Genomic DNA, 22,583 nt, shown 5'->3' on the forward strand with positions numbered 1-22,583 from the left:
GGTTCAGTGAGTCTCAATCACATCCTTGGGGCAATGGGATGGGTTAATGCGAGGTCATTTTAAGGGCAAAGGGGAAGCATAGAACAGGCAGGGTGATTGAGGCTGCAAATAGCCTGAAGTGAGCCACTCTGACCCATTCCTGATGAGGATGCTGCCAACATACTGTCCGTCTCAATGGAGATGGACTGTGCATTTTCCGTAAGCCAGGCACTCAGCTAAGCACTGTGCACCCATCATCTCATGTCATCCTCTCAACAAACCCATGACAAAAGCACTTATTTTACAGGTAAGGAAGCAGACAATGATTAAACCATAAGGGATGAAGCCATGATCTGGACCCAGGCAGTTCCACTTCAGCGTCAGTGCTTCTCACCACCTTGTCAACTGCCTGGAAGCATCCAGAGAAAAGAAACAATCGCCCAGGACTGGGGATGTCTTGACTCCCCTGCCAGCAATCTGATCCTAGGCTCCGACAAACCCCAAACAGAGCAGGGTGAGGAGAACCACAAAACATCCCTATAATATCCAAAAGGAAGGACGCAACAATACAGTATAGGGGAAAAAAGGATTTTTCTGTTACAGCAAAGGTGCACATAGTTTGACTCCATTTGGCTTATGGTTAAATATACAACACCGCTGCAAGGTTAAGGAAGAGTCAGTGAAGTAATAAGTTTCAAAGGTCCCAGATTCCTTTCACACCTCATTAGGTCTCTTATGAAACCTTGCATTAATGACTGGGCCAAATCGCAAAGATGGACATCACATGGAAGAGATCAGAATTTTGTGAAGCATGTGTGTCCAATGTGAAAAATCAAAAAGTCTAAAGGACAGAGGGAACTTGTTTTTCAAGGTCTTAAAGAGCAGAAGTTCAACAGTTATATTTTAACACAGTCAGAACATGGGGTCGGGGAAGAGAATGCATTGTCAAATTGGATATGAGAACATGGTAAATCTAACCTCTTTTTTTGATACAAGATTTGTATATGTGGAATAACAAAACGAATCAGAGCAATACTAAAATACAGCCATGGGTCTTGAATGAAACATTATCGTGGAAGTTGCCTGTGGCATAGCAGGTTAAGAGTTGCCCAAAAAGTGAGTTCCCTTCATGGCTCAGTGGTTAACAAACCTGACTAGGATCCATGAGGATGCAGGTTCTATCCCTGGCCTCGCTTAGTGGGTTAAGGATCCAGCGTTGCGGTGAGCTGTAGTGTAGGTCACAAACGCGACTCATATCTGGCACTGCTGTGGCTGTGGTGTAGGTCGGCAGCTACAGCTCCCATTCGACTCCTAGCCTGGGAGCTACCATATGCTGAGGGTGCAGCCCCAGGGGAAAAAAAAAAAAAAAGAATTGTCCAAAAAAAAAAAAAAAACTGCTGTGAAAGAACTTGGGTTCGACAGATCAGTTTTTAATCACCCTTGTTTTATTGTAATTATTTTTCTTTGGAAGCAACATGATATAAGGGATTCTGAAGGCCCAAGACCTGGATCTGCCACTTCCTAGTTAGGGTCTCAAGCTTAGCATAATTCTCCTAGGACTCAGTGTCTTCATCTGTGAAATGGGGACAGCTAACACCTGTCTCCTAGGATTCCATGAGTCTTACATCAAGTGACATACTATGACTGTTAAGTCCCAACTAGAAAGTCAACACAGGTTGTACCATTTTCTTTCCTCTCTTATAAGTTCTATTTTCCTAAAAGAATCTCTTTTAGGTATTTCCATTCCTAACTTTATTTTTTTGTGGATAGAAGCATAAAATTGTTGAGGATTAAGGAAAACAATCTACATTTTTCTTCTAAAGTAAAATATATATATATATATACTTACACCCAGATGAAATGTATATATAAGCAAGTGAGTGTAAACTATTAGTATATCATATGGAAAGATTATTGTATGTTAAGCTGAGTGTGTTAAAAATAGACCATATAAAATTTCACACAGGCATACATCCTTAAAAAAGCAACTTCACTCATAATTATACCTGCAAATTTTAGTCAGTCTACCAACCAACAATCCTGTTAGAAAGTGAGTGGCTTTAGGAAGTTGCCTTGTGGTGCAGCAGGTTAAGGATCTGGCATTGCTTCAGCAGTGGCCCAGGCCACAACTATGGTACAGGTTAAATCTGGGAACTTCCACATGCTGCAGGTGCCCATCCTCCCCCCTACACAAAAAAAAATCAAGAAGATTTATGACTCAGTAATGTAGATTTGGGGGAAAAAAATTTTCCACTTTAACTTATGCGAATGTTTTAGAAACCATAAGGTACTAAATAATAGACAATATTGATTTTTATTGTAGCGTCCTGTTTGCTTCTTGAATAATTGGAGATATCCTCAAAAATCACTAAACATATTAAATTACAAAAATTTATTCACAGGAGTTCAATATGAAATTCACATGTAAAGTAAGGGAAGTCAGTTTTCTAAGATGTTATAACAACATACATTATAGACAGAAAGTCAACAAAGATTACAAACAAAATTTTTAGAAGTCTTCCCACAATTTCATCTTCCAGACTTGTGGGGGTAGTAGTAGAAATGAGCATCCAGTTTTTACACGTCATAGCCAAAATTCTCCTGCTCCCTAGGAGGGGGGGGAAAGAGAAAATACCCTTAAATTAACATATTTATAATCCTGATTCTTTAAACTCGATCTAATATTTGCCTTGTAAAGAAATAGTGATGAAGAGATGTCTTTCAACCAGGACTCACATAGTTGCAAGCAATAAATCAACTAAAATATTTTTTCTTCTAATGAATGAAAACATTTCACTCACTCATTTTGACCACTTTATGTTATAATTATAGATTTTTCTACATGCCAAATTTACTTTTCTTTAAAAAAGAAAAGAAAGAAAAAAAAAAAAAAGCTCAAGGAATGTCAGGATTACCATTCTCTTTATTTAATCAATTTTTTTTTTTTTTTTTTTTTTTTTTTTTAAGGGCTGCACCCGTGGCGTACGGAGATTCCCAGACTAGGGGTCGAATCAGAGCTGTAGCCACTGACCTACGCCACAGCCACAGCAATGCAGGATCCGAGCCATGTCTGCCACCTACACCACAGCTCACAGCAACACCAGATCCTTAACCCACTGAGCAAGGCCAGAGATCAAACCTGCATCCTTGAGGATACTAGTCAGATTCATTTCTGCTGAGCCATGATGGGAACTCCATCAATAATTAATTTTTGAAGTCTTATCTGCAAAGTTATTTACAATGATTTTTATAACATAAATGAAAGTACCATTTTTCTAACCTGTACAGTCAGTATTACCAGGAAATGAGAATTTGAAGGCATGGGAAAAGGCTAGTAACATTCCTACTTTTTTTAATTAAACAACAAAAGATCTTTCTCATTTCCTCAATCTTTCCTCAGAATCCTTTTTCACATATTTGGGTCACTTAATAAGACATTAAATATTTTAATTTTTTCCACACTTCTGTGTTAATCAAGTAGTTTTTTAAAAATAGCTGGTATTTCTTTTGGAGTTCCCGTCGTGGCGCAGTGGTTCACGAGTCCGACTAGGAACCATGAGGTTGCGGGTTCGGTCCCTGCCCTTGCTCAGTGGGTTAACGATCCGGCGTTGCCATGAGCTGTGGTGTAGGTTGCAAATGCGGCTCGGATCCCGCGTTGCTGTGGCTCTGGTGTAGGCCGGTGGCTACAGCTCCGATTGGACCCCTAGCCTGGGAATCTCCATATGCCGTGGGAGCGGCCCAAGAAATAGCAAAAAGACCAAGAAAAAAAAAAAAAGCTGGTATTTTTTAAAGTGCAATGGAATTTTAAAAGATATTTATTTGTGGTCTGTTTAGCACACTGTCAGAGCATTTTACTGAACGTCTGTCAGGTAAGGAATTAGAACCATTTTAACTCCTTTTTCCAGGAATGTAAAGCCAAATGAGTTAATTTTCAAAGTCTTCCATTCAAGTCCCTTATACTCAACTTATACTCAATTTAAGCACTGATACTTTTAAAAAGTGGCAATATGAGGGGTAAGAAGATATTTTCTGCTATTTTTCATTCAAAAACCAAAAAGGCAGGTTGAGTTTTAAGAAAGAAGAAGAAAGAGAGAGGGGGAGACAGATGAGATTTATGCAAGGATCAACTCCTACTTTTAGCAATTTTCATGAATTTCTGCAATAAGTAACCCCCTTTCTAAAGGAACAACCACGTTCCTAAAGGAGAGAATAACATGCCCCAAGTTATACAGCAATCACTAGCAAAGTGAACACCTAGGATTTCCCCACATTCAACAATTCTTTATGCCTATGTTTGAGAAACAAGGAGTAAGAATAACACATGGCTTTGCAAAGTGATTTTCCTTGCCTCCTGTGGCCTCAGCCTTCAGCTTGCATTTCTCCAGTCTGTGCTCTGAGCGATACCTTCCATTTTTTCCAACAAGGTGAGAGAGACTGAAATAGGAAGCAAGGAAAAGACAACTGGGGTGGGGGGGAGTGGCTTGGAAGAATGAGCAGAAACCCATTTCTCACCTGACTTAATCCCAGGCAGTGGTAAATCACGCTGCTCCTTGGTTTTCTCTCTGGCTGCTCTTGCTAGAACAAAGTGCATGCAGTACAGGTGGTCTCTTAGCAACCTTGGTTCCTGTGTCAAAGCACATTAAAAGCTTTTATTGGATGGTGAGGTGGTCTGTGAAGTGGATGGACAGGGAGCCTGCATGGAGAAACTCTAAAATGAGTCTCAAAGAAGTCAGCAAGGAGATGTTAAGGAGTGGAGTTTGGAAAATGTGACATGTTGATTTCAGTTTATCATAGAATTGGAGAGCTGTAAATGAGACTTTTAACAGAAAGTTTAAACTGAATGCTAGAATTTTCCTGGTGAAGCAAACATTTACCATGCTCTTAAAACCACCGTTCTCAGGGAATGAGGGGATGGAAGAGATGTTGTTTAAAGGGTTACACACTTGCAACTAGTAGATAAGTAAGTTCTGGAGACCTAATACACAGTACAGTGAGTAAAGACATAAGAGTGTATTATAAACATTAAACTTGCTAGGAGACTAGATTTAAGTTGTTTCCAGCACTAGAAGAAATGATCATCATGCAATGCAATAGAGGTGTTAGCTAACACCCACTATGGCAACCATATTGCAGTAGAAATATATCAAATCTGTGTGTTGTACACCTTAAATTTACACAATGTTGTACGTCAAATATAACTCAATAAAAAATTTCCTAAAATTAAATATATTTGCTTCGATATCTTCCATGATACAACTAACCAACATAATTTCTCTATGTAAAAGACCATAATTCATGAGGTTTTTATATCAGCTATAAATTCTGTAAGTTTTAAGATTTTGTATCACTTTTACAAATTAGAAAGTAGAGGAGTGAATTTATTACAGAAGACAGGCTATAAAAATCAGCCACAAATGAAAGACTGCTTACCCCACAAAATGATGGTTATTACCACTATGAAATAATAGAAACGCTACTTTGAAACTATGCTACAATATTTAGTCATGATTAAAACCCACACCTTATGGCCACCAATTACATATGGGTAATATACCCTAAAGAAAAGCATGGATAACCACACCAGGACACATATCCAAACACTAATTTTAACTTCCTCAACTTAGAAATAAGCCAAGTGTCCATTAGCAAATAGATAAATCCACATAATGAAATATTACACAATAATGAAAATTAAGTTAGCTACATACAAAAACAGTGGTAAATTTCATAAACATAATATTGAGATTGTAAAAAGCAAGGCACAAAATAAGACACACAGTGCAAGTATATTTATATAAAGTAGGAAAACAGAGTTAAAAATACTTGGTTTGGGGTACCTGTATGGGTGGCAATGTTGTAGATGGTTAATTTATCAAGAAAAGCGAAGTATTGGCTTCTATAAAATTAGGATAGTGGTGACATTAGGGAGAGAAAGGGAAGGGATAAATGGGGATGGGGAGCTTCCAGCAATATTTCATGTCTTGCCCTGGGTGGTGGTTACATTAGCAATCACTTTGTAACTACTTGCTAAATCACACAGGGACATTTTATGTGCTTTTCTATATGTATATTAGCCCTTACAACTGAAATATTTAAAAAAAGAAAATAGAATTACCTACAAATGTTAATAATGATCATAGCAGTCAAGTTTGGATGAAGGACTCTATGTAATTTTTTTTTCCTTGCTTTTTCCATTTCTCCTGTTTCATTTAAAAGGATGATGCTTATGCTCTATTCACAATGGCCAAGACATGGAAACAACCTAGATGTCCATCAACAAAGAAATGGATTAAGATGATGTGGTGCAGGAGGCGGAGCAAGATGGTGGAGGAGTAAGATGTCGTGCTCACCTTCTCCCACAAATACATCAAAAAAACACATCTATGTGTAAAACTACTCACACAGAACATCAACTGAATGCTGGCAGAACTTAAACCTCCAAAAAGGGCAAGAAACTTGACATAACGGAGTACAACAAAAGAAAAAAAGAGAGGGAAAAGGAATTAGGATGGGACTAGCATTCCCAAGAGGGAGCTGTGAAAGAGAAAAGGAACCCACATCCTGGGAAGCCACCTAACTGACAGAAAGATCAGCCAAGTCGGCAGGACCTCAAAGCTGCTGAGAAAAGCACAGCAGCTGGACTGAGAACAGCAAAGCAGAGTGAGAGCCACACAGGTCATCTGAACCACTGGCCCGGACACCACAACCTGAGATACTTGGGCAGGGCTGTGCACTGAGACTCAGGCTCCAGAGGTCTTGCTGCTGTTGCGAGCCCAATGACCAAGCACTAACTGCTGGCCCTACCCATTGCCTCCTTCTCCCTGAAAACACACTGAGCATCCTGGGAATAGCAGCCTGCTCATACCAAAAAAAGAGACAGCAAATATTCAAACTCTCACACCAAAAATAAATAGTAAACCCCTCAAAAATACAAAGAGGTATTCTTGCATAGAAGTAGCCTTACAAGACTACAGTTTTTGCTTCCTGAAACTCACTGAAAAAGAAAAACACAAGCAAGATGAAGAAGCTCAGAAACCATTCCCAGTTAAAGGAACAATAGAATTCACCTAAAGCAGTCAGCAATGAAACAGACCTCTGCAGTCTGACAGACCTTGAATTCAAAAGGGAGATAGTGAAAATACTGAAGGAATTAAGAGAGGATATGAACAGCAATGCAGATTCCTTTAGAAAGGAACTAGAAAATATAAGGAGGAGCCAAGAAAACCTAGAAAATTCATTTGCAGAGATACAAACTGAGTTAAAGGCAATAAAGAATGGAATGAATGATGCAGAGGAACAAACTAGTGACGTGGAAGATAGAATAATGGAAATCACGCAATCAGGACAGCAGACAGAAAACCAAATGAAAAAACATGAAAGCAACATAAGAGATCCATGGGATAATACAAAGTGGGCCAATCTACACATAATAGGAATTCCAGGAGAAGAAAAAGAAAAGGGGGTTGAAATTACATTTGAAGAAATTATGGCTGAAAACTTTCCAAATCTAAATGATACTGATATCAAGAAACAGGAGGCACAGAGAGCCCCAAACAAGCTGAACCCAAACAGGCCCACACCAAGACATATTATAATAAAAACGGCAAAAGTTAAAGATAAAGAGAGGATTCTAAAGGCAGCGAGAGAAAAGCAAAGCATTAATTATAAGGGAATCCCCATAAGGCTATTGGCTTATTTCTCTACAGAAATACTACAGGCCAGAAGGGAGTGGCAAGATATATAAGTGCTGAAAGGAAAAAATTTGCAACCTAGAATACTCTATCCAGCAAGAATATCATTTAAAATAGAAGGGGAAATAAAGAATTTCTCCAACAAACAAAAGCTAAAAGAGTACAGCAATACTAAACCCGTTCTAAAAGAAATACTGAAAGGGCTTCTCTAAATTAAAAAAAAAAGAGAGAGAGAAAAAAGAAAAAAAAGAAGAATTAGGATGGAGGAAACCACAGCTAGAAAGCAGTCACTTAAATAAGCCAGCATACAGATCTAAACATGAAGATGTTAAAAAAAAATACATCAAAATCATAAAATGTGGGGAAGGAAAGTAAGAAAATATAGAGTCTTTTTTTATTTTAATGATGTGTTTGAGTCTATATGACTATCAGGCAAAAGCAAGTAGATATAGGAAGGGGTTAATGTACTTAAAAAACAAGGCAACCACAAATCAAAACCAAACATTACATTCACAAAAACTAAAAAGAAAAGTACACAAGCATAAAATAAATGGAAATAATCAAACAACAACAAAAAAAAGGAGAAACACAGAATCGATTGGAAAACAAGGTTTAAAATGGCAATAAATACATATCTATCAATAATCATCTTAAATGTCAATCTACTGAATGCTCCAATCAAAAGACACAGAGTAGCAGATTGGATAAAAAAGCAAAAACCTTCCATCTGCTATCTACAAGAAACTCACCTTAGGGCAAAGGACACATATAGATTGAAAGTGAGGGGATGGGACAAGATATTTCATGCCAATGGACAAGATGGAAAGCAGGAGTTTCAATACTCATATCAGACAAAATAGACTTTAAAACGAAGTCCGCAAAGGAAGACAAAGAAGGACACTATTTAATTGTTAAAGCATCCAGTCAAGAAGAGGATATTACAGTTGTCAATATATATGTCCCTAATATAGGAGCACCCAGACAAATACTAACAGACATAAAAGGAGAAATCGATGGGAATACAATCAGAGTAGGAGACTTTAACACCCCACTCACATCAATGGACAGATCCTCTAGACAGAAAACCAATAAGGCAACAGAGATCCTAAAGGACACAATAGAAAAGTTAGACTTAATCAACATTTTCAGGACATTACATCCAAAAAAATAAGAATATACATTCTTCTAAAGTGCACATGGAACATTCTCAAGAATTGATCACATACTGGGGCACAAAGCTAACCTTGACAAATTTAAGAATATAGAAATTATTTCAAGTATCTTCTCTGACAACAATGGCATGAAACTAGAAATCAACCACAGGAAAGGAAATGAGAAAAAACTTAGTACATGGAGACTAAACAACATGCTACTAAAAAACCCATGGGACAATGTGGAAATCAAGAAGGAAATTAAAAAATACCTTGAGACAAATGATAATGAAGACACAACCACTCAAAAAAGGAGAAAAATCTCAAATCGACAACTAACCCACCAGCTAAAAAGAACAAACAAAACCAAAAGTCAGCAGAAGGAAGGAAATCATAAAGACCAAAGAGGAATTCAATAAAATAGAGATTCAAAAAACAATAGAAGAAATAAATAAAACCAAGAGCTGGTTCTTTAAAAAGGTAAACAAAATTGACAAACCTCTGGCTAAACTCACCAAGAGGAAAGAAAAACCCAAATAAACAAATAGGAAATGAAAATGGAGAAGTCACAGCTGATACTACAGAAATACAAAAAAAACCACGAGAGAACACTATGAACAAATGTATGGCAACAAATTGGACAACGTAGAAGAAATGGATAATGTTCTAGAGACTTACAGCCTGTCAAAACTGAATCAAAAAGAAATGGATCAACTGAACAGACCAATCACTAGAAATGAAATTGAATATGTCATAAAAATACACCCTACAAATAAAAGTCCAGGACCACATGGTTTCACAGGTGAATTCTACCAAACATACAAAGAGAAGCTTATACCCATCCTCCTTAAACTTTTTCAAAAGGTTGAAGAAGGTACACACCCAAAGACATTCTAATTCCAAAACCAGATAAAGACACCACCAAAAAAGGCCAATATCTTTGATGAATATAGATGCAAAAATTCTCAACAAAATTTTAGCCAACTGAATCCAACAACATATAAAAAAGATTGTATACTACAACCAGCTGGGATTCATCCCAGGTGCACAAGGATGGTTCAACATACAGAAATCAATCAATGTCATACACCACATTAACAAAAGAAAAGTCAAAAACCACATGATCATCTCAATAGGTGCATAAAAATCATCTGACAAAGTACAACATCCCTTCATGATCAAAACTCTTACCAAAGTGGGTATAGAGGGAACATACCTTAACATAATAAAAGCCACTTACAACAAACCCACAGCAAATATAATACTCAATGGAGAAAAGCTGAAAGCTTTGCACTAAAATCTGAAACAAGATAAGGATGCCCACTCTCACCACTATTATTCAACATAGTAGTGGAAATCCTAGCTGCAGCAATCAGACAAACAAAAGAAATAAAAGGCATCCAAATGGGAAGAGAAGAGGTAAAACTGTCACTGTATGCAGATGACATGATGCTATATGTAGAAAACCCTAAGGACTCAACCCATAAACTACTGGAACTGATAAATTAATACAGCAAAGTAGCAGGATGTAAGATTAACATTCAGAAATGAGTCTCATTTCTGTATACTAATAATTAAATATTAGAAAAGGAATATAAAAATACAATACCTTTTAAAATTGCTCCTCAAAAAATCAAATACCTGGGAATACACCTGACCAAGGAGAAATATTCCTTGTAAAGGACTTATATGCCAAGAACTATAAAACATTAATCAAGGAAATTAAAGAAGATGTAAAGAAATGGAAAGATATTCCATGCTCCTGGGTTGGAAAAATTAATATGGTAAAAATGGCCATACTACCAAAGCAATCTACAGATTCAATGCAATCCCTACCAAATTACCCATGACATTTTTTATAGAACTAGACCAAACAATCCAGAAATTTACATGGAACCACAAAAGACCCAGAATTGCCAAAGCAATGCTGAGAAACAAAACCCAAACAGGAGGCATAACTCTCCCAGACTTCAGGAAATACTACAAAGCCACAGTCATCAAGACAGTATATTGCTGGTACCAAAACAGACATAGAGACCAACAGAACAGAATAAAGAATCCAGCAATAAACCCAGACACCTATGGTCAATTAATCTTTGACAAAGGTGGCAAGAACATAAAATGGGGAAAAGACAGTCTTTTCAGCAAGTCTTGCTGGGAAACCTGGACAGCTGCATGCAAATCAATGAAACTAGAACACACCCTCACACCATGCACAAAAATAAACTCAAAATGGCTGAAACACTTATATTTAAGACAAGACCAGAGAGGATTAAGATGGCAGAATAGAAGGACTGGAGCTCAACTTCTCTCCTAAAAGCGACAAAATTCACAACTAAAGGCTGAGCAATCTCCACCCAAATGGACCAGAAACCTTAAAAAAGATACCCTACTCCAGAAGAAAAAGAGGAGGTCACATCAAGAGGTAGGAGGGGCAATTTCACGATATAAACAATCCCATACCTCCCAGGCAGGAAGCTCCACAGACTGAAAACTAATTGGTTCACAGAGACTCACCTACAGGAGTGAGAGTTCCAAGCCTCACATCAAACCCTCATGTGCAGGGATCTGGCACTGGGAAAAAGAGCCCCTGGAGCATCTGGCATTGAAGGCCAGTGAGGCTTGTGCACAGGAACTCCACAGGACTGGGGGAAATGGAAACCCCATTCTTAAAAGGCACACACAGACTTTTCACGTGTACTAGGTCCCAGGGCAGAGCAAGGTCTCCATAGGAATCTGGGTCAAACCTGACTGCAGCTCTTGGAGGACATCTTGGGAACACTGGGGTGAATGTGGCTTGTTGTGAGGGACGAACATTGAAAGCAAAGCTTTCAGGAATATTCAGCAGCATGCCTTTTCTGGAGGTGGCCATTTTGGGAAAATCTGGCCCCACCCATCAGTCAGGCTGAGAAGCCCCTGGACAAACAACAATCCAGGTGGGATCACAGCCCCACCCCTCAGTAAACAGACTACCTAAAGACCCCTCAGGCACACAGCTGCCTCTAATCCCATCCAGAGACTAAGCCCCACCCACCAGAGGGATTAGAATCAGCTCCACCTACCAGTGGGCAGGCATCAGCCCCTCCCATCAGAGGGCCTACAGCAAGCCCCCCATACAGACTTCAGCCACAGTGGGACAGACAACTCTATTACCTGTAAAAAGGTCACTACACCAAAAACCTATAAAAATGAAAAGACAGAGAACTATAACTCAGATGAGGGAGAAAGGAAAAACCCCAGAAAAATCAGCTAAGCAAGGAGGAGATTCTCAGCCTCCAGGAATAAGACTTTAGACTGTTGATGCTGAAGATGATGCAAGACATTGGACATAAACTGGAGGCAAAGATAGATAACTTACAGGAAACACTGACCAAAGAGATACAAGATATAAAAATTAAACAAGAAGAGATGCAAAATACAATCACTGAAATAAAAAATTCACTAGAAGCAGCTAACAGCAGAATACAGGAGACAGAAGAACGAATAAGCAAGGTGGAGGACAAATTAGTGGAAAATACTAATGCAGAACAGAAAAGACAAAGATTGAAAACAAATGAAGAGAGTCTCAGAGAACTCTGGGACAACGTTAAATGCACCAATATCCGAATTATAGAGGTTCCAGGGGGAGAAGAGAGAGAGAAGGGGACAAAAAAAATATTCCAAGAGACAATAGCCGAAAACTTACCTAAAATGGGAAAGGAACCACTCACTCAAATCCAGGAAGCACAACGAGTACCATATAAAATAAACCCAAGGAGGAACACCCTGAGACACACATTAATCAAACTGACCAAAATTAAAGACAAAGAGAAAATCTTGAAAGCAGCTAGGGAATAAAAACAAGTAACATACAAGGGAACCCCAATAAGGTTATCAACAGATTTTTTCAGCAGAAACTCTGCAGGCCAGAAGGAAGTGGCATGATATACTTAACATGAGGAAAGGAAAAACCTCCAACCAAGATTATTCAACCCAGCAAGGCTCTTATTCAGATTTGAAGGAGGAATCAAAACCTTCACAGATAAGCAAAAGTGGAGAGAATTCAGCAACACTAAACCAGCCTTACAACAAATACTAAAGGAACTTCTCTAGGCAGAAAAGAAAAGGCCGCAATCAGAAATAAAAATACCACAAATGACAAGGCTCACCAGTAAAGGTATATATACAGTAAAGATATGAAATCATCCATGCACAATTATACCACCAAAATCAGAAATCATGAGAAGAGGTGGATACAAATGCAGGACACTGGAGATGAACTTGCAATTAAGAGAACAACTTAAAACAATCTCATATACATATAGACTCATATTAAACCAAAAATCTATAATTGATACACAAACAAGGAATCTCTGGAGAAGAAATACATCTCATAGTAAATAAGTGCATAATCCACCATGTGGGGGGGTCATTTGACATCATTCTTGGAATGCTGAAGTCTCCTTAGATCTGATTCTGATTTCCTCTCCATCAAAGAATTTATGATAATTATAATTAAATAATGCAACTGTACAATTAAAAAATACAGTTCTACAATTGTATTATTAATAACCATTTCTCTCCATGGTACAATGTAAGGTCTATAATGTCTTGTTTATCACACCACCTAGAATGGCATAATGCCTATATTGAAGAATCAATAAGATGTACAAATTGCAAGGACATATTTATATAGTTACACTGTTTCTTAACTAATTTATGCATTTTATATTTTACTTATTTTCAGAGGGTGTATTATTTTTGTTATTCTTACCAGTTATGTTATTCTTTTTATTATGCTATATAAAATATTTAATGGTATATAAGGCTTTCTTTATAAATTTTAGTTGCATAATATACACAATTTTAATATAATGCTAATTTTTAAAGAAAAATTGAAATGTAATAGATAATACTAAATAGTAAAGATGAAAGCCATACAAAATGGGATAAAGTATAGAATAAATTTCCTATTTGTCTCAGCATATTTCCCATTCCACTTCTCCAGAGGGAGTCACTTAATCTCTTTCTTAAGATCCATGATATAATAATCTGTGTGAACGTAATTGTGTTTAAATATATGTATTTTATTCTATAACAAAAATAATAATAAAATTAAAAAAAAAAAGACAAGACCACCATCAAACTCCTGGAAGAGAACATAGGCAAAACATTCTCTGACATCAACCTTACAAATGTTTTCTCAGGTCAGTCTCCCAAAGCAACAGAAATAAAAGCAAAAATAAACCAATGGGACCTCATCAAACTGACAAGCTTTTGCACAGCAAAGGAAACCAAAAAGAAAACAAAAAGACATCTTACAGAATGGGAGAAAATAGTTTCAAATGATGCAACTGACAAGGGCTTAATCTCTAAAATATACAAACAACTTATACAACTCAACAGCACAAAAGCCAACAACCCAATGGAAAAATGGGAAAAAGACCTGCCTGAATAGACATTTCTCCAAGGAAGATATACAGATTGCCAACAAGCACATGAAAAAAATGCTCAACATCCCTGATTATTAGAGAAATGCAAATAAAAACAACCATGAGATACCACCTCACACCAGTCAGAATGAGCATCATTAATAAGTCTACAAATAACAAATGCTGGAGCGGTTGTGGAGAAAAGGGAATCCTCCTGCACTGTTGGGGGGAATGTAAGCTGGTACAGCCACTATGGAGAGCAGTATAGAGGTGCCTTAGAAAACTATACATAGAACTACCATATGACCCAGCAATCCCACTCTTGGGCATATATCCGGACAAAAATTTCCTTAAAAAAGACACATGCACCCGCATATTCGTTGCAGCACTATTCACAATAGCCACAACATGGAAACAACCCAATTGTCCATGAGAGATGATTGGATTAGGAAGAGGTGGTATATATACACAATGGAATACTACTCAGCCATAAAAAAGAACATAATAATGCTATTTTTAGCAACATGAATGGAACTAGAGACTCTCACACTGAGTGAAGTAAGTCAGAAAGAAAAAGACAAGTACCATATGAATTCACTTTTATCTGGAATCTAATAGATGGCACAAATGAAACTTTCCACAGAAAAGAAAATCATGGACTTGGAGAACAGACTTGTGGTTGCCAAGGGGGAGGGGGAGGGAGTGGGGTGGATTGGGAGCTTGGGGTTAATAGATGCAAACTATTGCCTTTGGAATGGATTAGCAATGAGATCCTGCTGTAGCACTGGGAACTATGTCTAGTCACTTATTTATTTTTATTTTTTATTTTTTTCCTTTTCTAGGGCCACTCCCGCAGCACATGGAGGTTCCCAGGCTAGGGGTCGAATCAGAGCTGCAGCTGCCGGCCTACACCACAGTGGGATTCGAGCCACGTCTGCAAGCTACACCATAGCTCATGGCACCTACACCACAGCTCACGGCAATGCTGGAACCTCAACCCACTGAGCCAGGCCAAGGATCGAACCCACAACCTCATGGTTCCTAGTCGGATTTGTTAACCACTGACCCATGATGGGAACTCCTGTCTATTCACTTATGATGGAACATGATAATGTGAGAAAATAGAATGTATACGTGTATGTGTAACTGGGTCACCATGCTGTACAGTAGGAAAAAAAATTGTATTGGGGAAAATAACAATTAAAAATTAAAATTAAAAAAAAACGATGATGTGGTGCATACATACAATGGAATACTACTCAGCCACAAAAGAGAACAAAATAATGCCATTTGCAATGACATGTATACAACTGAAAATTCTCATACTAAGTGAAGTAAGTCAGAAACAGAAAGACAAATATCATATGATATCATATATCTGGAATCTCATAATATGGCACAAAAGAACCTATCTTAAGAAAAGAAATAAACTTATGGACAGACATGGAGAAAAGACTTGTGGTTGCCAAGGGGCAGAGGGAGGAAGTGGGAAGAACTGGGAGACTGGGGTTGGTAGATGCAAACTGTTGCATTTGGAGTGGATAGGCAATGAGATCCTGCTGTATAGCACAGGGAACTGTATCTAATCACTTGTGATGGAACATGGTGGAGGATAATGTAGGGAAAAGAATGTGTGTCTTTTTTGTTTGTTTGTTTGTTTGTTTGTTGCTATTTCTTGGGCTGCTCCTGCGGCATATGGAAGTTCCCAGGCTAGGGGTCCAATCGGAGCTGTAGCCACCGGCCTACGCCAGAGCCACAGCAACGCGGGATCTGAGCCGCGTCTGCAACCTACACCACAGCTCACGACAACGTCGGATCCTTAACCCACTGAGCAAGGGCAGGGATTGAACCGGAAACCTCATGGTTCCTAGTCGGATTCATTAACCACTGCGCCATGACGGGAACTCCCAGAATGTGTGTATATGTGTAGCTAGATCACTTTGCTATACAGCAGAAATTGCCAGAACATTGTAAATCAACTATAATAAAAATTTTCTTAAAAATAAATAAAAGTAATTATACTGAGTTTTTATCTGTCAACCCAATCATTTTAACAACTATGAACTTGGGGAAAATGAAATGTATCAGTGAAACCTTTTAATGAAAGTATGTAACTTAACTTAAATGTTTCACTGATACATTTCATTTTCCTTGAGTTTATATTGTCTTTTTTTGCCCAAGAACATGTTCTTATTTCATTCAAAATGCTCATGAGAAACAGGGGTGTGGTGGTTCCTGTTTGGTTCTTCTCCTTGATATTAGATCTATTTCCAGATCTAAATCATTGGAAGAACATGAATCTGTACCACTATAAGTTTACTAACACATGCAGATTTTAGCGTAGACCAAAATTACGAGTGTTACAGTGCTTGATATATGTTTTGCCTGATCAATTCTTACTTTACCTAGCTAGAGCTTGGTAATAATGTTTTTTCTTTGCAGGAATTTTGTTTTGGGGGAAAGGCTATTTTTTTTTTTTTTTCTTTTTCAGCTGCTCCTGCAACATATGGAAGTTCCCAGGCCAGGGATCAAATCTGAGCTGGAGCTACAACTTATACCACAATTGTGGCAACACCAGATCCTTAACCCACTGCACCGGACTGGGGATTGAGCCAGTGCCTGCACCAAGAAAAGCCAGATCATTAACACACTGCGCCTTTCCAAGAGAAAGGCTATTTAACAGGAGAAATTTTCAGGAAAAAAAAAATATATTTGTAGTTTTTTTATTGGATAAAATAAGCACCCTCAAAATAAATTAAAACATAAATAAATACATATATTTCAAACAAGTTAGGTCTCATCTAAAAGTATGCTAGAATGTACTAAGTGTGACTAGCCCAAGACTGGTCTGATCTTGAGTGTAGTATTTAAAAATCATAGCCAAAATGGCATCATTTCTCATTTCTGATATAAGACATCTTAGGTCATCAGGGGCCAAATATAGTCCATGTTGTAATTGCAGATGACCGCAAATAATTTCCCCTCCCATTTGAATGTCTCTCCCTACCTTTCTTTTCCCTGCTTCCAAAAGGCCCTGAGAATCAATTTATTTTACAGAAATTATTTTATAGAATGTTATACTGAACTTAGAAAGAATACTCTTACCTCGTTTTTAAAACTTGTCTTTATTTTTTCTTTTGACTCCACCAAGAGTCCACATAACCTAATGCAAGTTGACCTGTTCATTGAGTGGCTAACAATGGTATCCCACCAAGAAAGTTAGACAAATGGCTATTAGCAGTAACATTTGGTCTCTGGGGGTTGAACTTCACTGCATTTGCTGTCCTCACCATGTCATCAGCTTGCAGACTCTGGCCTTTCAAACCTTTACAATCTTTTATTTTTCTTTTTTTCCTTTTTATGGCCATACCTGCAGCATACAGAAGTGCCCAGGCTAGTGGGTGAATCAGAACCACACCAGTGACCTACTCGACAGCCACAGCAACACCGAATCTGAGCCGCATCTACCACCTACACAGCAGCTTGTGGCAATGCCAGATCCTTAACCCACTGATGAGGCCAGGGATCGAAACTGCATCCTCATAGTGACAATGTTGGGTCCTTAACCCACTAAACCACAATAGGAACTCCTAAACCTTTACAATCGTGTTTTTATACAAAACAAGGTTTCTCAAGTCAACTCTGACTCCTGGGGCCATAAGAAGAGTACATTTGCTAAATGGCTTGGTCCGCCGGCAAAAACAAAACAATGTGAAAGAAACAAGTCAAAACCCCTCTATTATATAAAGTTATTACTAGTACTAAAACATCACCCATTTCTCAATCTCTCTCAACCTTTCCCATTTTCCCTTATTAGGCACGGAATCTTGGTCAAGACAAAGAACAGAACATACTTTGCAAAGCCTCTTTTTCAGTCGAAAGAAAAACACTTTTCATTGGATTCAAGATCATAGTCTTAAACACATGAGGCACATTTCAAAAATATTTTCCTTTTTGATAAGAATTTGCTAATCCTATTCCTTGTTTCTGTCAATATCTAATGGCCAAGAAAATATTGACCAAAGTTCCCTAGAGACACATGTTGGAAAATGAGACACAATTGAAATCTGTTCACTCTTGCTTAAGTAAAGTATAATCATATATCATTTATGAAAGATCTAGTATGTGCCCAGCTGGGATTATCCACTGTTGGGAGATGGAACAGCTGCCCAAGGCTCCTCAGTGTTCTCTGCTGGAACCTCGAAGCTACTAACCCAGGACTGAGTCTCCAGATGCCACTCACTTTCAACTACTTGGATTTATTCTTTCTTTCTTCTCTTCTACTTTCTTTCTTCCTTTTTTCCTTCATCTGTCTTTCTTTCTTCCTTCATCTTGCTTTCCTTCTTGCCATGCCCAAGGCATGCAGAAGTTCCGGGGCCAGAGATCAACCCCGAGCCACAGCAGGGACTGTGCCAGATCCTTAACTCACTGCATCACAGGAGAACCCCTTTTTGTCTATTGTTTTATTAGCTTTTACGCTCTGCAACTTTATTCTCTTTTATTATTTTTATCTAGCCACTGATCAACTTATAACTAAGTTTCTCTCCTTGATCTTATTAACATTAGTTGGACAGAGAAATAACAAGATTGCTTCTAGGACTTGATGGTTGACAGATGGGTTAGGAATAAGACTGATGGGGTTTGACTCGGATCAGCCATTTAGCGTGAGCCCTTGGACAAGTTACCTGAATGCTCTCTGTGCCTCAATCAGCACTTCTATAAAGTGGAGATGATAATAACAGTATCCACTTTTTTTTTTTTTTTTTTTTTTTGTCTTTTTAGGGCTGTGCCCTCAGCATATGGAAGTTCCCAGGCCAGGGGTTGAATCAGAGCTGTAACTGCCAGTCCACACCACAACCACGGCAACACTGGCTCCTTTTCTTTTTTTTTTTTTTTTTTTTTTTTTTTTGCTTTTTAGGGCTGCACCCACGGCATATGGAGGTTCCCAGGCTAGGGGTTTGTGAGCTGCATCTGTGACCTACACCATAGCTCACGGGAAAGCTGGATCCTCAACACACTAAGCGAGGCCAGGGATCAAACCTGCATCCTCGTGGATGCTAGTCAGATTCATTTCTGCTACACCACAATGGGAACTCCAACACCAGATCCTTTAACCCACCGAGCAAGTCCAAGGATCAGACCTGCATCCTTATGGATACTAGTCGGATTCTTAACCTCTGAGCCGCAAATGGAACTCCCAGTATCATATCCACTTCTTAAGATAAATGTGAAAATTGGAGTTCCCGTTGTGGCTCAGTGGTTAACAAACCCGACTAGCATCCATGAGGATGTGGGTTTGATCCATGGCCTTGCTCAGTGGGTTAAGAATCTGGCATTGCTGTGAGCTGTGTTGTAGGCTGCAGATGCAGCTCAGATTCCAAGTTGCTGTGGCTGTGGCGTAGGCCGGCAGCTACAGCTCCAACTGGACCCCTAGCCTGGGAACTTCCATATGCCTCAAATGTGGCCCTAAAAAGTCAAAAGACCAAAAAAACAAACAGAAAAAGATAGTGTGAAAATTAAATGGGATAATACTTGTGCCTAGGGAATTAACATGTAAAAATTGGGGGTGATTCTCATTATTGATTCTACTCTATCTTATTACCTCCTATATGGCAACCCTTGAATAAATGTCTTCTCAGTTTCTCTTTAGGCACCCAAACATGCAAAACTCTCACACACCTACTCAGCCTTTGAGACCCAGCGTTACCTCCTCTGTGATCCATTCTGACGTTTTCAATTGCCCACTTGTCTGTAACCAATGGCAACTCACTCCAGTGTACTATGGTTATTTGCTTGCATGCACCACCCCATAAACAGGTGGTATCTTCCTAGAAAGTGGGGGTGGTCCTTCCCATCCTGGATCCCAGTGCCTCATGGGGTTTGAGGCTAATCAGTTTTCAGCAACTATTATTCATTTAGTAAGAATCAAGGAGAAGGTTTCTCTTGGAAGACTGATACTTCATTTTGTTAAAAAGACAACTATAATAAGGAAATCGTATATTAGGTCTACTTTGCCCAGCAAGTATTTCAAAAATAAAATCCCACAGTTGGGTATTTTCAACTTGGTCCCCACATAAAAAAACATCTCTTTCCCATACAATTTATAATCAATACAATTATCTTTAGAAACCTGAGAAATCATATGGGAACTATTGACTTATTGATGTTTCTGCTTTTGTTTTGTTTTTTTGCTTGTAAGTTGGGAATCTAGTCAAGTTGTTGGAAGGCCACAAAAGTTTGGCACCAGCCTACAGGGTTTTAAGTTGGAAATGTCCTGTTGGGATGGATATGGTTTCTGCAGCATGGTAGATATTTGGCCCCTTAAGTTTTCAGAAATGGTGTGGTAGACAGGAGACATAAACTTCTCAATTCTGAGTCATTCAGAAGTTAACTGAAAACTCAGGCTTATTCAATGGGTGAGTGGATTTTGTGTGTTCCGCAAGTTTCGAACATTGAGTGCAAGTTTTATTTCCTAAACAAATTATGTGAGGATTTATATGAGGGATGGAATTTAACAGACATCTGAGAAATGAACTTATCAGTGATATGAGCCCTGTATGAGAGAAAGCTTGAATGAGAATATTGATAAACAACATATGGCTTTACACTGAAACGATTATAGGCCCGATTATCATACCTTGTTTCCTGACTAAGATATGATTTCAAAGAGATTTTTCTCTCTCCAACTAAGAAAAACAACTGTAGTGAAAGGCTTGAGATATCACAGAAATGCTGACGCTGGAAAGATAGTTGAGATTTCTTGAACTTCTTGTTTGTCAAAAGAGGACCAGAGAAGTACAGCAACTTGTCTGAGGTCACACAGTTACTTTTCTCCAGAGCTACTGTAATAATTTCCTCAGTGAGGTTATTTTTTTGTTTGTTTTTGTTTGTTTGTTTTTTCAGGGTTAGGCCTGTACCTGCAGAATATGGAAGTCCCAGGCCAGGGGTCGAATAGGAGCTGCAGCTACAGGCTTTTGCCACAGCCACAGCAACACCGGATCTGAGCCGCGTCTGAGACCTACCCCACAGCTTGTGGCAATACCAGATCCTTAGCCCACTGAGCCAGGGGAGATGTCGAACCTGCATCCTCACAGACACTATGTGGAGTTCTTAACCCACTGAGACACAATGGGAACTCCTCCAGCCTTAGCAAGTTTTTGACATGATTGTGATAAACTGGATTCTGCATTTCCCCAGAGTTGGCTATTTCAAGATATTCTACCTTCCTGACCTCCCAACTTCTTTGAGTAAGAACTTCTTTCAGGTCAAGGTAAGACCAGAGAGTCCAGCAGAAAATAAGGTACAAGTGAAAACTAGAAAACTTGGCAAGTCAGACTCACACAACTTGACAGAGTGGACTTTGCCTGAAAACAAAATCACGTGCTTTGTCACAAATGGTCTTGTCAGCAAGGTGGAGCGGGGAAGAGAGTGTGGGTTTTGAAACAAGATGGAACTGGTTTGCCATCCCGGTTCTGGCTGGTATTAGTGCTATAGCCTTGGACCAGGCATCTCACCTCAGCTGCTACCTCTTCTGGAGACAAAGAAAATATCTATCTAGCAGGGGATTGAAAGGATTTTATTTGTAATGACAATTAAGAAGGGCTGACCCACACTTTAATTTTAATCTCATAAAGACTTAAGAGGTGTTACTAATACTCCACTTTCCTGAGTTGGAGGGATCTAAGACCAGAGACTTTGGTGAGCTGGTTCCAATCACAAGTGAGGGATGACCAGGGATTTGAATGAAAGGATGTTTGGCTCCAAAGCCTCAGCCACTGCAGTGTCTCAGGACTGGTATAAAGATGAGCCAAGGGCCTGGTATGCTGCCTGGCACTGCATCAAATAGTGGTTGGTCTGATGAAGCCATGGAGTCAGAAATTGGCCACTTGCTTGCAGCCCAACAATGGTGAAGGCTGAAATGGTCAAGATGAAACAGGTGGACTTAAGAGATGGAAAGTCCTAGGAAGACAAGATAGACCCAGAGACATGTGGCCACAGGGCATTGGCGCCAGCCCTGTGTGGCAATCACTCTCCTTTTCTTCTCTTCAGCTGGACCTCTCATGCTTTCCTCCATGCCAACACCTGTTCATTTGGGGCCCTCCCAAGCCACCTATGACCAAATGCCTCAAATGTTTTGTGTAAATATTTCAGCCCTAAAATGAACTAGTTTTCAACCTATGAACAAACATCTCCTCTTAATCATCCACAGTGAAGCCTCCTGAAGGCTGAGACTTTTTGCCATCCCATGCCTGCCCAAATAAACGACTGCATTGCCCCTAAGACGACATAAATTACTCAGTTACAGGCACTTAACATTAAGAAAGATTTTGGAAGCAAAATAATCAAAATGT

The 22,583-nt window shown here is 38.9% G+C and overlaps 1 protein-coding gene across 4 annotated transcripts in view; it reads right to left on the reverse strand.

Annotated features, from left to right (window-relative positions):
- The window catches only part of MRLN (myoregulin), a 28,658-nt gene continuing 7,481 nt past the window's right edge, over positions 1,407-22,583 (reverse strand). For 2 of the 4 annotated variants that reach the window (XM_021072068.1, XM_013983268.2), the window contains exons 2-3: positions 4,492-4,603; positions 1,407-2,587 (exon numbers count right to left, since the gene is read on the reverse strand). In XM_021072068.1, coding sequence (XP_020927727.1) covers positions 2,427-2,587; positions 4,492-4,570 — 240 coding nt within the window. In that variant the 5' untranslated portion in view covers positions 4,571-4,603 and the 3' untranslated portion in view covers positions 1,407-2,426. 4 annotated transcript variants of the gene reach the window in all.

The sequence above is a fragment of the Sus scrofa genome, chromosome 14 (genome assembly GCF_000003025.6).
Source record: "Sus scrofa isolate TJ Tabasco breed Duroc chromosome 14, Sscrofa11.1, whole genome shotgun sequence".
Lineage (NCBI taxonomy): Eukaryota > Metazoa > Chordata > Mammalia > Artiodactyla > Suidae > Sus > Sus scrofa.